Source organism: Pseudorca crassidens, chromosome 2, assembly GCF_039906515.1.
Source record: "Pseudorca crassidens isolate mPseCra1 chromosome 2, mPseCra1.hap1, whole genome shotgun sequence".
Classification (NCBI taxonomy): domain Eukaryota; kingdom Metazoa; phylum Chordata; class Mammalia; order Artiodactyla; family Delphinidae; genus Pseudorca; species Pseudorca crassidens.
The window spans coordinates 116248553-116263867 of record NC_090297.1 but is presented as its reverse complement, the minus strand read 5'-3'; the positions used below and the strand labels follow the sequence as shown (position 1 = coordinate 116263867).

The 15315-nt window shown below is 55.2% G+C and overlaps 1 protein-coding gene across 11 annotated transcripts in view; it reads left to right on the top strand.

The window, feature by feature from the left end:
• Positions 1 to 15315, top strand: part of NECTIN4 (nectin cell adhesion molecule 4) — a 26769-nt gene extending 11454 nt beyond the window's left edge. For 3 of the 11 annotated variants that reach the window (XM_067728381.1, XM_067728378.1, XM_067728377.1), the window contains 8 exons: positions 7650 to 8009; positions 9287 to 9577; positions 10671 to 10791; positions 11729 to 11877; positions 12123 to 12282; positions 12703 to 12778; positions 13153 to 13227; positions 13485 to 15315. In XM_067728381.1, the coding sequence (XP_067584482.1) occupies positions 7650 to 8009; positions 9287 to 9577; positions 10671 to 10791; positions 11729 to 11877; positions 12123 to 12282; positions 12703 to 12778; positions 13153 to 13227; positions 13485 to 13784 (1532 nt within the window). In that variant the 3' untranslated portion in view covers positions 13785 to 15315. Of the gene's footprint in view, positions 1 to 5325; positions 5364 to 7649; positions 8010 to 9286; positions 9578 to 10670; positions 10792 to 11728; positions 11878 to 12122; positions 12283 to 12702; positions 12779 to 13152; positions 13295 to 13484 lie in introns of all 11 variants that reach the window. The other 8 variants (XM_067728380.1, XM_067728379.1, XM_067728382.1 and 5 more) reach the window with 8 other exon arrangements.

Genomic DNA, 15315 nt, shown 5'->3' with positions numbered 1-15315 from the left:
CCTAGCAGTGATGTCCCCCAACCTCCATCCCCAGCTAAGGCTGTGCGGAGGAGAGTGAGGTCTAGACGTGTGGATGGGTAGGGGCTGCTTCTGCTCTGATCTTATAATGGAAAGGCTGTTGGCCCAGCCTCCAATCGCAGGTTACTGAAACTCCAAGCCCTGCCATCCCCCCTACCCCCTACATCTTAATTCCCATCTTCCAGACAACCTTCTCACTCGCTTAGGCCAAGAGGGCGGGGCCTGTTTGCTGGGGCCAGGGAACTCGGCAGTCATTCTCCTGTAGGATCTACCCACGCCTAAAGAATGGAGCCATGATGTCTCAGGACTCAGAAGTTACCAAAGAGATCATCGATTCAACTCCCTCATTTTACAGATGGGAAAACTGAAAGAAACAGATAGGCAAGTGAGCTAACAATATTACTCAGTGTTAGAAACGTAACCAGGGTTAGCGTCTTGGTCTCCCAGTTCCTAGTTCATTAAAGCATAGTGCCTGAGTGCACACTAGGGATAGCCAGGGTGCTGGATGCTGGAGATGCAGCAGTGAACAAGACAAAGTCCCCAGAGAAGCCAGGGAAGGGTAGAGGACACCCCTTCTAGTTAGGGCGTCACCCCAACCTTGCCCAGTGCCTGGACAGGTGCTGTGGCTACCCGGCTCCAGGGAAGCTGGTGCCCAGTGAGCCATGATCTACTGCTATAACCTGCACGGAGCCGGAGGGTGCTCTGAAGGCTGGAACTCAGACTCCATGTTCCTAGCCCGAGGATCAGATGCGCCCACCTAACTGCCACCCCTATTCTGGCTCCTCTGTAGGCATCTCCTCAATGGTCCCCAGGAAACTAGAGTGTTTCTTGTCTCTGAAAAAGCCTTGGACTGGGAAGTCAGGAGTCTTGGGTTCTGGTCCCTTTCCTGCAATTAATTTGCTACACGACCTTGGGCAACTAAGAAACTAGACTTCAGCAGACCAGGAGGTAGAACCAGATGATCCCTATAGGCCTTCCAGCTCTGAAAGCCTGTGGCTGCGTAAATATGCAGCCCCGAACTGAAGGTGGGTGCTGGGTGCTGGAAGAGGCGGTGAGTCTGGCTGTGGTGACAGAAGGGGGAAATGTCCTGACCCCATTTCGCAGTGGGGACCAAGGGTAGCTTTACCCTGGATATTGCCTTCTGCCCCTGCACTGCTGCAAATTAGTGCCCCCACCAAGTCCTGGGCCATTAGAGCTCTGAGCCCCAGGGCCCTGCCCCACCCCTGACAGGGAAAGGAGCCCAGGCTAGGGAGGCACCTCGACACCACAGCTCTTTGTCTCTCCTTAATGGGATGAGTTTCCAGGTGAGATCCCCTCCCTTCTCCCTCCCCATCTCCTGCCCTGGGCCTGAGGGACCTGAATCTACAGATATCCCTCCAATAGGATCCTAGTTCCTAGATCTATTTTGGGGCCCAACTGAGCCCTGCACGGGGTTCTCTGAATTCTGAGGTCTCTCCTCTGAGGGTTAGGACCAGCTTTCTGTCTGAAGTTAGTTTCCTAGAAAGGGAAGGGCCCCATCCCTGCTTTTCTACTCCTGTTTACAGAGGGGGGCAGGCCCTTTCCTGTAGGATCTACCCAAAGCCGGGGAAGCCAGAAAGGCAGGCTAGCTTCCCTGCCCAAGGTGGGGAGAACTAGGGGGAATCCCAGGGAAGCCCTGTGGCCCCATTGACCTTGGTCCCACCCCAGTGTTTCAGGGAGCTGGGCTAAGGGGACCCCAGCCACAGAGATGGCAGTGAGGGGCTCATAGTAGAGTCCACAGTCCCAGCCTCTAGACCCCAGCCTCGGGATCCTGGGGTCCTCCAGGCAAAGTGAAGGGGGGTCAGCCACCGTGGGGAGCCAGCCTAGTGAGGAGAGAACGCCTGGGCTTCCCGGCCTTCCAAACTTGCCCTGGTGCTAACCAAAGTCTGGACAGAGAGAAGGGATGGGGGTGGGGTGGGGAGCTGAGTCAGGAGTGAAGGGAGGAGAGGAGCCTAGGGGTTGGATCTGGGAACAGAATCTAAAATGCGAAGGTCAAGTTCAGAACTGGGGGCAAGCCACCAAGCCCCCTGGAGCAGGGCTGTGCAGGAGGGGGTCGGGGTCACTCTTTCACTGAGGCAGGGAGCTCTGGCCTCAGAAGTTTACCCACAGTTCTCAGGCCACCCTCCTCCTCTCTAGCCTTTAAAACTGGCTGGCATGTCCTGAGAGCTGGGTTGAGGTTGTGATTTGGGGCGGGGCAGAGCTGGCCACACTTGCAGAGATGTGGGAGGGGGGTGGTTGGCTGGCAGGACTGGGGAGGGGGTTAGGATCTCAGGAGTTTGGGAGAAGCGGAATTCTGGGTCTCCCACCCACGGTGTGGCTGTTTTGGTGACTCAGCCAGGCTCAGACTCTGGCTCCCTGGGGGTTTAGGGGACTTACCTGTGCTGGAAGCTGTGTCTGGGCCAGAGCCGGGGCTGCCTCAAGGCCTGTCCTCCCCCATTGTTCTCACCTCCCTTTGTTATTGGTGTGGCCCACCTCCCCATCCACTAATCTGTGGTGGGCGCTTTGCCCGGGTTGGGAAGCTCTCACTAAGCTGGGAGGCTTAGGACAATGTGGGGTAAATGAGGGAGGTGGATGAAGGCAGAGGGAGAATCTTGCTGGTTTTCAAATTAGCATGCCAAGGCCAAGGCTATGGGGGGAAGGATGGAAGAAAAAAAGTGCTGGGTTGTGTATATCACCTGTCCTGAATGGGGGGCTTCAGGGCTCCCCTCCCACGTCCTTTCTTATCCCAAACTCACCCACACATTCCACCTGTCTCTGGTGGAGGCTGCTTCTGTGGGGTGAGGGGAGGCAAGAGTTAACAAAGGAGAGTGAGACCCTAGATAGCTTGGACCCCTCCCCCTAGCCCCAGGCAGGGTCTCCCCCCACCACTTCCCACCAAACCTACACCAGACAACCCTCACCCCAGGCCTGGAGCTAGAGCTGGTTTTTCTGGTGGTGGCAGCAGCAGAGGCCTGATGGAGATTCCCAGGGAGAGGCCTCCTTGGGGGGCCAGAGGTGCTGGAGGGCCTGGGGGCGTGGCTGGGGGGTGAGAAGGGTGGGGGTCCTTCTAGTAGGAACCTGAGGAGCAAGGGTAGAGAGAGCTTTTGTTTTGTTCTGTTGGGGCGTCCTTGATGGTTATTTCCCATCACCCTGGAGGGACAGTGACCTCATCTCTGGGTCCCCCCACCTGAGATGCATCTGCCCTCAGGTCTGGGGTGGGGTGGGGAGGGCTGCCTGGGCGACACTCCAAACGGGTGCAGAGGCAAAGGCGCCGAGCAACACACCACTGACCTAAGGCAGCTGAGACAGACAGCCATGCAGAAGCCAAGAGAAACCGACATGAAAATATTTACTGTGTGCGCACATTCACACACACACGCATTTCATAGCCCCCTCTGGATGCAGACAAGCACACACGCTTTCCTGAAATGTGCGAAACGCCCCCAAGTTCATGCAAAGAGACAGCCTCTCCTGCACGTTAACCAGCACTGAGACTCCCCAGACCCTCACCCAAAGATGTACGTTCAGACGCAAAAGGCTCACACTTATTCCCTTCTTCCTACTCACAGGCCCATCTCTAGGACCCCACTGTGTACCCCTAGATGTACGAGCAGGGGATGCTGAAGGAGACAGTCTCCTCAGAAAGAAAAGCCTCCTTCCCCGGAGATGCTGTCATCTGCAGCTGCCAGCCTGTTGCCCCTCTGGAGATCAGAGGCCGGGCCTCACACAGATAGGAAAGTTGGGACCCAGGCACAGGGTGGGGAACAGGCAGCCAGCCCAAGCCAGGAATGGAGGGCCCGTCTGGGAGCAGGCAGGGTACACAGAGGGCAGGGCCCCAGAGAGGCCCGTGGGGGCTTGGCCCGGGGTGGGGGAGGCTGAGGGCAGGGATCCCGTCTGGCCAGTTGGGCCTGTTCTCTCCCTTGCGCAAGGTGGTGGCTGGTGGTGACTGAGGCTAGGCCTGCTGTGCAGCAGTGGCTGAATCACCCAGGCATCCTGGTACTCCCAGAAGCAGGGGAGGGGAGGGGAGGGGAGTGGGGGGGAGGGTCAGAGGGAGGAGTGCCCAGCCAGCAGAGTCCACCAGGCTCAGGAAACAGTTTGCAGCAGAAGGGTCCGTGGGCCTGGCCTGGCTACTACATGCCCGCAGGGTGACCTCACCAGGCAGGCGGTGTGTCTCCTTTGCTCTGGTGACATCATCATGCGGATGCTGGGTGGGCACTGGGTGGGGGAGAGAAGTGGGAGGCAGTCCTGGCCTACCTTACCCTGGGAGTATGAGCTTCTGGGTCCACAAGCCCAGGACAGGGATTCTAAAGCCCAAGTTTTCCTTTCCTTCTCTTGCAGCGCGCGCGCGCGTGTGTGTGTGTGTGTGTGCGCGCGTGTGTGTAAGTGAAGGAAGGCGTTGCTCAAGCTGATATGCTCCCACTAAACAGTGGATTTAGGACAATGGGGAGCTCACCCAGAAGGGACTTTCTGGTTTTACTGGGTTCCTCAACCTGCAAAGCTTGGGCTTATCACTTGGGTTCATGGGGATCTTGGACCGACAGGTAGGGATGTGGAAGATTGGACTCAGACATGTGCTGGGGACTTGATGCATGTTGTACCCTAAGAGGGTATTTTTGGGAATTCCCTGGCAGTTCAGTGGTTAGGACTCTGAGCTTCCACTGCAGGGGGCATGAGTTCGATCCCTGGTTGGGGAACTAAGATCCTGCATGCCGCTGTGTGGCAAAAAAAAAAAAAAAAAAAAAAGGTATTTTTTTGGGGGGGAAATGTGAGTGATTCATGTTGGGGAGGGGCCAGCTGGTTAGCAAGTGTAGGGATGGGGATGGAAAATATGCCATCTGACATTGTCCTAGAAATAGTCTTTGAAAGGGTTTGAGTGTCCCAGTGGAGCAGGCCTTGGACTCCCTGTGACCTGCATGGACACCAGTGTTCAAAGCAGAGGAAGTACTGGGAAGCCCCTATCTCAAGCCCACCTCCAGCCCTTCCGTGGCAGCCCTGCTCCCTCTGGCGCCAGGAGGAGGTGTCTGGGAGAGGTGCAGATGGTTAGCTGACTCCCAGGCTGGGCTGGGTGGGACCAACATCAGCTTAGGCAGGTCAGGGCCCTGGTATCTGGCCCTGCAGGTCTGTCCTGTCCTGTTTGGGACCTCCCAGCTTCCAAGAGTATCCTCCCTTCCTCCTCCCTTGCAAGCAGGGCCATGGGACCCCCTTCCTCTGTCCCACGCTCTGCCTCACTGGAACCCTCTGGTCCACTCTAGCGGGGCTTCACTTTCTCCCTCCATGCCTGACGCCCTGCATCCCCTTCCTTCTCCCTAGGTCCAGTCTGGAGGTGTTTCCTTTGGCAGAGAACCCAGGTAGCCAGCCTATCCTGTCTCTAATGTTGTCTCTAAGGCAAGCCTAAGGTTGCCATGCCAACCCCCTCCCTGCCCAGCCCAACCAAAGACTGCACATTCCTCCTCATTCTCCCCTTTCCTTCTTCCGCCTGTCTCTCGCATTCATTCATTCACACACCCATTCACTCAGTCAGTCAGTCAATAAACATTAACTGAGCACGAATTATGTGCCGGGAATGCAGACCACTGAGCACTAAATCAGAAACCGTGTTTCCATATGTGATGTGAGACCGAGTTTATACTCTTGAGGTTCTCAATCTGGTGGAAGAGGCAGACAAGAAAATAGCAAATACAATCTGTGGTATAATGTACTACGATGGGTCAAAGCAGGGTGCTAGAGGAGAACAGAGGAAGGGCACCTCACTCTGCCTGAGGTGGGGGTGGGGGGAGGGAGGACTCCAGGAGCAAGTGATGTCTAAGCAGAGTCTTCAAGGATGAGTAGGAGTTACCCAGACAGTGATGACTAGGAGCTGCCAGACATAGGGAGGAGGGCGTTCCAGCAGGAGCTCCAGGTGGAAGCAAGGTGAGGGCCAGCAGGGTGTGTGAAGTGCTGGCCAGAGGCAGGAGCTTTGAACTTTTGGGAATTGCTGCATATGCATTCCAATGCAAGGAGCTCTTGCCATCCCAGAGAGCCTTCACTCTGTCTGCAGCCTCAGCCCCCAGCCCTGTGTTTCACACGCTTTATTCCACAACTCCAAATTTCTTTCTTCCCAGCCATGAGATTCCCTGGCCATGCCTCCCTCATAAGTTACTTATCCTAGAAACCCAGGAGTTGTCTTTGAGACTCTTCTCTCTTTCTGATCAGTGACCAAATCCTGCCAAACTTCCCCTGGAACTGTCCCGTCCTCTCAGCAGCACGGTGCAGGATGGCAGCTGGAGGGTCCTAGAGGGTCTCCTGTCCCCAGTCTCCCTACTTTCTAGTCTGAGGGCACACGCCCATTGGCTTCATGCTTTAGGGACTCCCTATGTCCTCTTGGCCAAATCTGAATTCCTTTGCCTGGTATGGAAGGTCCTGGGTGATTTTTCTCTGACCAGATGTCCCACTTCCTGCTCTGCCTTAGTTCTGTCCTCTCCTCTCTGCTTCCTGAACCAGCCAGCCTCTCCACCTCCTTGGGGTTCGCCCACCTTGGTCCCTTACCTGGGACCCCTTTCCAGGTCTCATCCCCTCCTGATTCTACCCAACTCATGCATGAGCCCCTCCCATGTGACTCGGGACCACTGTGACTGTCCCATCCCACGACTAACCTGCAACACACCACTAAGCACTAAATCAGAAACCATCACAAGTGTTTCCATAGCTGTCTCCATACGTATCTCCTCTTCCAGAATAAAGCTCAGGTTCTGTGAGTGCAGGAAATGCATCCTTCTTTGCAGATAATGCTACATGATAGATACCCCTGACTGCTTCATACTGCTCCTTGTCATGCACAAAACACTTGCCTTTTGTCACTGGTCCCTATCTCTGGTCCTCCGATTCTGGCTCACGGTTCTGACCCTGTCATGTGTGTCTGTGCTGACCTCGTATCTCTGGGCCTCTGACCTGGGGCCTTTCTGTCTTCGGTGACTTTCTCATTCCTGTCTCTGAGCCTTGGTTCGTGCCCTTCCTCCCACATAGAATACCTTCTTCTCTCTGGGAATCCAGGTCTCTCATCTTAAAGCCATGAAAAGACTGTTCCGAAGGGCCTGCTGGTTTGGACCCTTCCTACACTACATGCCCCATCCCAGACACCAACTGTTCTCCACCCTTGCCTTGGTTCCTGGCCACACTTTCTGAAAGCATTCACTCCCCCCCCCCCCCCCCCCCCCCCCCGCCTTGGTAGGTTGAGCCTTCTGTGAAAGTTTGTCCATGGCTTCCCATCTTTGTGTGCACAAAATCCATTTCCCGGAGCTCCCTGAGGGCAGAGGCTGGGTCTCTCCTCTTGTTATAGTCCCCACCTTACAATTGCTCAGGACACAATCCTGGGCTGAGAGAGGGTATGACTCTTCCACATACCACCTGTGTGGCCTTAGGCAAGTCACTTCCTGTCTCTGGGTCTTAGTTTTCTCATCTGTTAAACGGCGATAATAACACCTGCCTCTTGGGAATGTTTTGTGAATCTAATGAGGTAATGGACTGAACGTGCTTTGCAAGCATAAAGTGCTCCAGGAGTTCCGGGCTGCCTTTGCGGACATTATCATTGTGGTTAAGTGTTCCCCCGGCTCTGGCGGCGCCCCTAATCCTGGCTGCTTCTGTCTGCCCCCCTGCAGGTCGGTGCCCGGCGGGCGAGCTGGAGACCTCGGACTTGGTGACCGTGGTGCTGGGCCAGGACGCAAAACTGCCCTGCTTCTACCGAGGGGACCCGGGCGAGCAGGTGGAGCAAGTGGCATGGGCTCGTGTGCATGAGGGCGAGGGCGGCCAGAAGCTGGCACTTCTGAACTCTAAATATGGGCTATACGTGAGCTCAGCCTACGAGGGCCGCGTGGAACAGCCGCCTCCCCCAAGGAACCCCCTGGACGGTGCGGTGCTTCTGCGCAACGCGGTGCAGGCGGACGAGGGCGAGTACGAGTGTCGCGTCAGTACCTTCCCTGCCGGCAGCTTCCAGGCGCAGCTTCGGCTCCGCGTGCTGGGTAAGTGGGCCCCGTTAGGCATGGGGGCAGGGGTGCTGTGTGTGCAGAAGCACCAGGTCCTCAGGCCCCGGGTCTTGGAGGGCAGAAGCTGGAGGCGGGGGGATGCAGAGATGGAGAGGGCAGAAGCGGAACAGGAAGAAGAGGTGGGGCCCTGTAGGGATGAGGGAGCTTCATTTAGCCACCCCCCCTCACCCCAATCCAGAAATTCTCTCCAAGTGACCCCAAAAGCTTGATACTGCTTGGTCAGGCTTGGGGAAGAATCCACGTATTAGGCTGTTCTTCCTTCTGCTGATCTGAAATCTCCCTCTCGGTTGCTTTCACCCACCCCAGCAAGATGACACAGGCTTATTCTCCCTTCTGCACGACAGCCTTTCCACCAGCTGAGGACCTCTGTCATGCCCCACCCAAGTCTCTTCTTCTTCAAGCTAAACTTACAGGTTTCTGCGACAGTTCTACTAAAGACACTCATTCAGAGCCTCCCTCATCACCTTGGGCTCCATGGTTTTAGAATGTGGTGCCTAGATGTGGACATGCAGACCCAGCTATGACCAGTGTGGCTGTGCATGACCAGTGGGGCTGAGACCTTTCCTGATCTGGACCTTCAGTGAATGTGGTTGGAGACCACAATCACCTTTTTAAACCACCACTTTGCACGGATGCCCTAGACTTATGGTCAAGTTAAGTCTTTTCCATTCTGTGCTTGGACTGTTAATGTTATGAAGATAAAAATAAATAAAGGCCTTTATAGTTTCCCTTTATCTACACGGAAGTTAGTAATACCAGCCTTGGTAGAAAAATCTGGGTGTGGATCTTGGCTTCACCACCTAATAGCTACTGATCTGGAATAAATCATTTAACCTCCCTGGGCTTCAGTTTCTTCAGCTGTAAAATACAGATAGTAACACCTACTTCGTGTCTGTTGACAGGATTAAAAGAGACAACGTTTGTAAAGTGTTTAGCACAATTCTGGGCACATAGTAAGTGCTTAATAAATGATGGCTATTATTATTATTATATAGATGTTATCTGGTTAGTTTTTTAATTACTTCATTATTTTTATTTGAAAAATGACCCGTACTCACTGTAAAAAATTCAAGCATTGGAGAAAGGTACAAAGTCCACTGAAATGCTACCACTCACCTGGCATCTTTGTTGATGAAATAAAAGAAGAAAAAGGGGCCTGAAACTTGCACCTGTGCAAGACTGAACCGGGGTGGGGCGGGGCCTCCTGACAGGGGTTGTGAAGGTTGTGATTTCTGCCTCCCCCCCATCTGCAGTGCCTCCCCTGCCCTCGCTGAATCCTGGTCCAGCACTAGAAGAGGGCCAGGGCCTGACACTGGCAGCTTCCTGCACAGCAGAGGGTAGCCCGGCCCCCAGCGTGACCTGGGACACAGAGGTCAAGGGCACAACATCCAGCCGCTCTTTCGCGCACTCTCGCTCAGCTGCTGTCACTTCAGAATTCCATCTGGTGCCCAGCCGCAGCATGAATGGACAGCCACTTACCTGCGTGGTGTCGCACCCTGGCCTGCTCCAGGACCAAAGGATCACCCACATCCTCCAAGTGGCCTGTGAGTACCTGGATCTTGGGTAGGGCGTCCCCATGGGCTCCAAGAGGATTGATGAGGTAGTGAGAGACCCTAAGCCACACCAGTCTGGCCAGCCTGGGTCCTGGAGGCCACCTTGTATGGCTGAGAGAGCACCAGTCCAAGGTAGGAGACCTGGAGCCCATCCCAGGTGACCTTGGCAAATCACTCTGACCTTGTGTCCTTCTGTTTACAAAGGAGCTGGCCCTGCTTCAGGGGTTGTTGGGAGAATCAGATATAAACATGGAATTAAAAGCATTTTGGAAAATAGTTTAGGATTTGAAGACAGCTAGACTGGGGATGAGCCCTAGTTCTGCTGTTTACCAGCTGTTATTCAATCTTATTAAGGTTCATTTTCTTCATCATCAGCAGGAGTATTATTATGTCAACTTTACAGGGTTCTGAACGAATGCAGTGCCTCTCGCATAGCGCTTAGTGCATAGAAGGTGCTCGGTCGACAGTCGATATTGTTTTCCTGGCATTAGACTTTGAGCCTCTCTGGAGGATAGCACTGTTTTCTACTCATACTAACCCAGCATTTGGCACTAAGTAGGTCCTCAACAAATGTCTGTGAAAGAAGTGAATGAACCGGAATTCCCTGGTGATCCAGTGGTTAGGACTCCATGCTTTTGCTGCCAAAGGCCCGGGTTCGATCCTTGGTTGGGGAATTAAGATCGCACAAGCTGCGCCACACACCCAAGAAAAAAAAAAAGAAATGAATGAACTAGTAGGATGGTTAAGCCTTTGATGAATCAGGGAGTGTTTGCTGAGCACCTGTTCTGTGACTAGCGCTATGCTACGGACCACGGGGGATTCAGAAAAGGTGTGCCACATTGCTGTGCAGAGGGACTTATAGGCTCATTGCACAGGTAAACCCATGTGGACTCTCTGAACTTCGAGAGGGGAGGGAGCTGTCAGTAAGGCGGGGCTGGGCTAGCTTTGGCCGCAGATGAGTAAGATGGAGAAGGGCAGGGGGAGGCTATTCCAGGCAAAGTGGGGCCTGGGGCGGGGGCCCTTTGAGGAAGAGCATGATCAAAGGTATCATTTCCATTCTTTCTCCTCCAACTTTTCATTCCAGTCCTTGCTGAGGCCTCTGTGAGGGGCCTTGAAGACCAAAAGCTGTGGCAGGTTGGCAGAGAAGGAGCTATGCTCAAGTGCCTGAGTGAAGGGCAGCCTCCTCCCTCGTACAACTGGACACGGTAAGGGCCTAGCTTGGGACCAGGGTCTTTCCCTCAGGACCAGCACATACTCACCGTGGGCTGGGACAATATATTCTGAACCCCAGATAAATTAGGGCACATGTTCAAACCAATACAAGAATATGCATGGTCACCAAACATTGTTATTGCCTTGCACCTAGGAGTGTAGTATACATGGTAATTGGCAGGAAATTAGCTGATAAGTCCTTGGCTTTTTTTCCCTTAACTTTAAAATTGTGAAATATAATACAGCATTTCAATGTTAATACTTTATATATTTATGTAAGTGCCTAAAGTGAATAAGACAAAAAGATACAGCTGACTGTGACTGTTGTGAAACTAACACTCTTCTAGTCACTACCAGGTTGCTAGCACCTCAGAGGTACCCACCCATCTCTGCCAGTTCTTTGACTTTTTTTCAGGGTCTGAGATGTCCAGACAATCAGGGAGGGGTCAGGGACACATGTGTGTGAGCCCATGACAGGCTCACATGTGAGCAGATGAGCCATGCATGTGGCCTTGTGCCTGGGGCTGTGTTCATGTACCCTGCCATGAAACATCGTGGGTGCTGGAGCATGCAGTCACATTGTCCAAGTACATCTGAGCCCCGATAGGAAGGAACAGTCCTGTTGTGTGGACTTTATATACCGTGTGGACCTGGTACCTAGTGCAGGATGACGTGATGCCTATGGAGCTTGTGGGACGGCACGTGTGTGGATCTTCCCCAAGTGTGTGTGTGGGTGCCTGGGTCAGGCTGGGCGGCAGGGAGAAGGGACCTCTGCCTAGACCTGCCTAGGGGAAGGAGGGGCACCGTGGGAACAGCCGGTGGCTCTGGGTGACGTCATGGGGGAGGGAGGTGGAGAGCTGCCCGGGCACGTTGGGTCGTGGCAGTCTCAGCCCTCCCCAGCCAGCACCCATCAGCTTCCCTGTCCTCCAGGCTGGACGGGCCTCTGCCCAGTGGGGTACAAGCAGAAGGAGATACCCTGACCTTCCCCCCGCTGACCACTGAGCACAGTGGCACCTACGTCTGCCACGTCAGCAATGAGCTCTCCTCAAGGGATTCTCAGGTGGATGTGGATGTTCTTGGTAAGCACTGGGGCAGAGGCTGGGACCTGGGCCAAGGGCCTGGTCGGGGGACAGGGAGCAAGACAGAGAGAATGAACTGGGAGAGGATTGATTTGGAGGGGGCTGGACTGCATGTATTTTGCAGAGGGCCAGGCTGAGGGGGTGGTCCTGGGACGTGTTTTGTGAGGACAGTGCGTGGGGGGCTGTGGAGTCCGGGGGCCGGTCAGGGATCTGGGCATCGGCCTCAGACAGTGGCCTGTCTCCAGCAGACCCCCAGGATACCACGGGGAAGCAGGTGGATCTGGTGTCGGCCTCCGTGGTGGTGGTGGGTGTGATCGCCGCACTCTTGTTCTGCCTTCTGGTGGTGGTGGTGGTGCTCATGTCCCGATACCATCGGCGCAAGGCCCAGCAGATGACCCAGAAATAGTGAGTACTGGCCACTCATGGGCGGGTAGAGGTAAGCAGGGAACAAAGGGGAGGCAAGCAGGAGGTGGGCCAGGACCGAGGAGCGAGAGGAGACTGGGCGGCCTGACATCTGAAGAGCTTGTGGACCAGAGGTAAGCAGAGCCAGTCTTCTGGGAGGTGAGAAGGGCCTTGGGGCCTGGGTCGCAGCTGGATGAGGGGAGCCACACTGCCTGAGTGAGGGTCAGATCCACATGCACGTGTATCACAGGGGCACACACACGCTCTGCAGCCGCACCGCCACCTACAGCCACTCACTCGCACTTGCAGGGACAACCCAGCGCCCACACCCTCCAGCCCCGGCTCACATAGGCTTGGCCAGGCTAGGTTCACCTTGGGAGGCTACCACTACCCTCAGCTCCTGACCAGGGGGTGTCTTCCCAGTGAGGAGGAGCTGACCCTGACCAGGGAGAACTCCATCCGGAGGCTGCATTCCCATCACTCGGACCCCAGGAACCAGGTGTGTGCCAAGGTTGGATGCATTCTTGGGGCCGGGGCCCCTCTGCGGACCAGAAGCGCAGCCCGCCCCCAGGTCTGGCCGCCGCTGACTCAGCCCCGGCAGGTCTGGAGCTGCTCTGGGTTTGCTGGGCTCCTTCAGAGGGCCCCCTTCAGCAACCCCCTTCGAGGTTGCTGTGGGAAGCCACCCTCAGCACTGGTTTCAGGGCGGGATGAGGGTGGAATGAGGGTAGGGGTGGGGGAAGTGAGGATGTTTGCATCGAGGAGAGAATGGACAGGTCAGGCTGGGGGGAAGGTGATTGGGGGGAGGCTGGGGGAGGACAGAGGTGAAGAGGCTGAGCGCTGTTCTGACTCCTCCCCCATGTGCGGGCCTTGCAGCCGGAGGAGAGTGTAGGGCTGACAGCCGAGGGCCACCCTGATGGTCTCAAGGACAACAGTAGCTGCTCTGTGATGGTGAGGCCCCCGGCCCCACCGGCGTCCCTCCCACTCTCCTCAGACCCCTCTCCGGGTCCCAGATGTGGTGCGTCAGCTGCCCCTTCACCGGTCCCTGATACCTCAGACTCATGCTGCCCCATCCCATCCCCTCCCCGCCCCGCTATGCCTTTGCTCTCTAGTCTCCCCTTCCTCAGGCCTAACATTCATTCCTGGCCCCCCATCTCTGAGCCGTTGAGCAACCATAACCCCTGCTTGTGCCTTACCTCTGACCCCAGCGTGCCCCAGCCGACCCCCTCACGTCTGGCTGCCCCGCCTTGGTTCCTGACTTGCCCTCCGCCCTTGGTCTCCAGAGCGAAGAGGCAGAGGGCCGCAGTTACTCCACGCTGACCACAGTGCGGGAGATTGAAACACAGACTGAACTGTTGTCTCCAGGCTCTGGGCGGACAGAGGAGGAGGAAGATCAGGATGAAGGCATCAAACAGGCCATGAACCATTTTGTTCAGGAGAACGGGACCCTGCGGGCCAAGCCCACGGGCAATGGCATCTACATCAATGGGCGGGGGCACCTGGTCTGACCCAGGCTTGCCTCCGTCCCCTAAGCCTGGCTCCCTCTGCTGACATGGAAGATTTCAGCTCATCCCCGGGGAGCCTCCCTACACACCTCATTTCCTGAGGAAGATGCTCCCCACCCCACTGACTGCTCGACCTTTTCCTCCGGTCCTTCTGTTGGATGACGGAAGGGCTCTGCTTGTTGAGTCCCTCCCACAGTGCGTGCAGGTCACTGTGTGTGCATTAGTGCTTGTCTGAGTGTGCACTGTGTGTGCGCGGAGGGGTGACTGTGCCCACGGTGTGCGTTGTGTTGTCACGTCAGAGTCCAAGTGAACCGTGGTGTGTGTGCCACAGGGTTCAGTGGCTGCATGGGGAACGCCACAGGGGATCGGTGCATGTGTCGTGTGGCTGTGTGACCTTTGCCTGTAAAACGCAGGTGTTTTCCTCAGACCCCAGAGCAGTATTAATGATGCAGAGGTTGGAGGCGGGAGGTGGAGACTGTGGGCCAGGTCCAGGTGTGCGGGCATAGCTGGAGCTGGAATCTGGCCTCCTGAGTGCGGGAGCCGGGCTCCCACCACTTGGGAGCTGTCAGGGCAAGTGTAAAGCAGCGGGCCTAGGGGTGGGCCAGAGGCTCAAACTGTTACAGAAGAAACCCTCTGCCCTCTGGTGGCCTCTGGGCCTGCTGCATGTACGTATTTGTTGTACGTAAACCTGCACAGTGGAGCTTCTTTGAGGACTACTGCCCCAAATGCATTCATAAGACAAAAGACTTTTTATAAACTTTTGATTCACCTGGACATTTATTACTGCAAGGACTGCTTAAAGTGACATCAGCCTACACAAGAATTCAGCAAAGCTAGACCTTGCTCAGGTCCTACCCCAGGGGGTTAGTTCCTGTGGTTTGAAAGGTGCTCCGTCTAAGGCATCTTAATCTAGGCAGGCTCTTGGGAGGGAGCCGAAGAGCTGATAGAGTTTGAAGGAGGGGTGTGCGCCCCTCCGTTACTGGCTATGGGAGGGTAGGTAGGGTCCTTGGCCCTAGGGGCTCCTGAGCTCTTCCCCTAGCCTCATGTTTTCTTAGTTGTATCCACAGTTGTTTGTGATCCCTTGGTGGGGGGCTGCTAGGACTTGGTGACAAGGGCTTCTGGTTTGGTTGTGGTGTAGGGGAGAGAGAAGAGTGATTATAGACCAAGGGAGGTGAAGGAGCTGCTGGGAGCAAGAATGTCTCCTTTTCCCCAGGGGTCTCAGGGTTACTAACTTGGGTCACTAACTTCCAGCCGTTTCTCTGGTTGGGATTAGATAAGGTCCATTTTTGCCTGCCCCACCCAAATACATTCAACCAGAACATCTAGATTTAGTGCCCAAACCCTGCTCAGCCCGAACTCTGCTGGATTTCTGGACCAAAGGAGAGACTCTCATCCCCTGCTCTCCAGCCAGCCCAGGACTTTGGAGGCGGAACCTGAAGATATGGAACTCTAGTATGTATATTTTGTGTAAATATGTTCATATTTGTACATAAAAAAGATATTCTGTTTTTAAATAAACAGATAAAACCTGTTC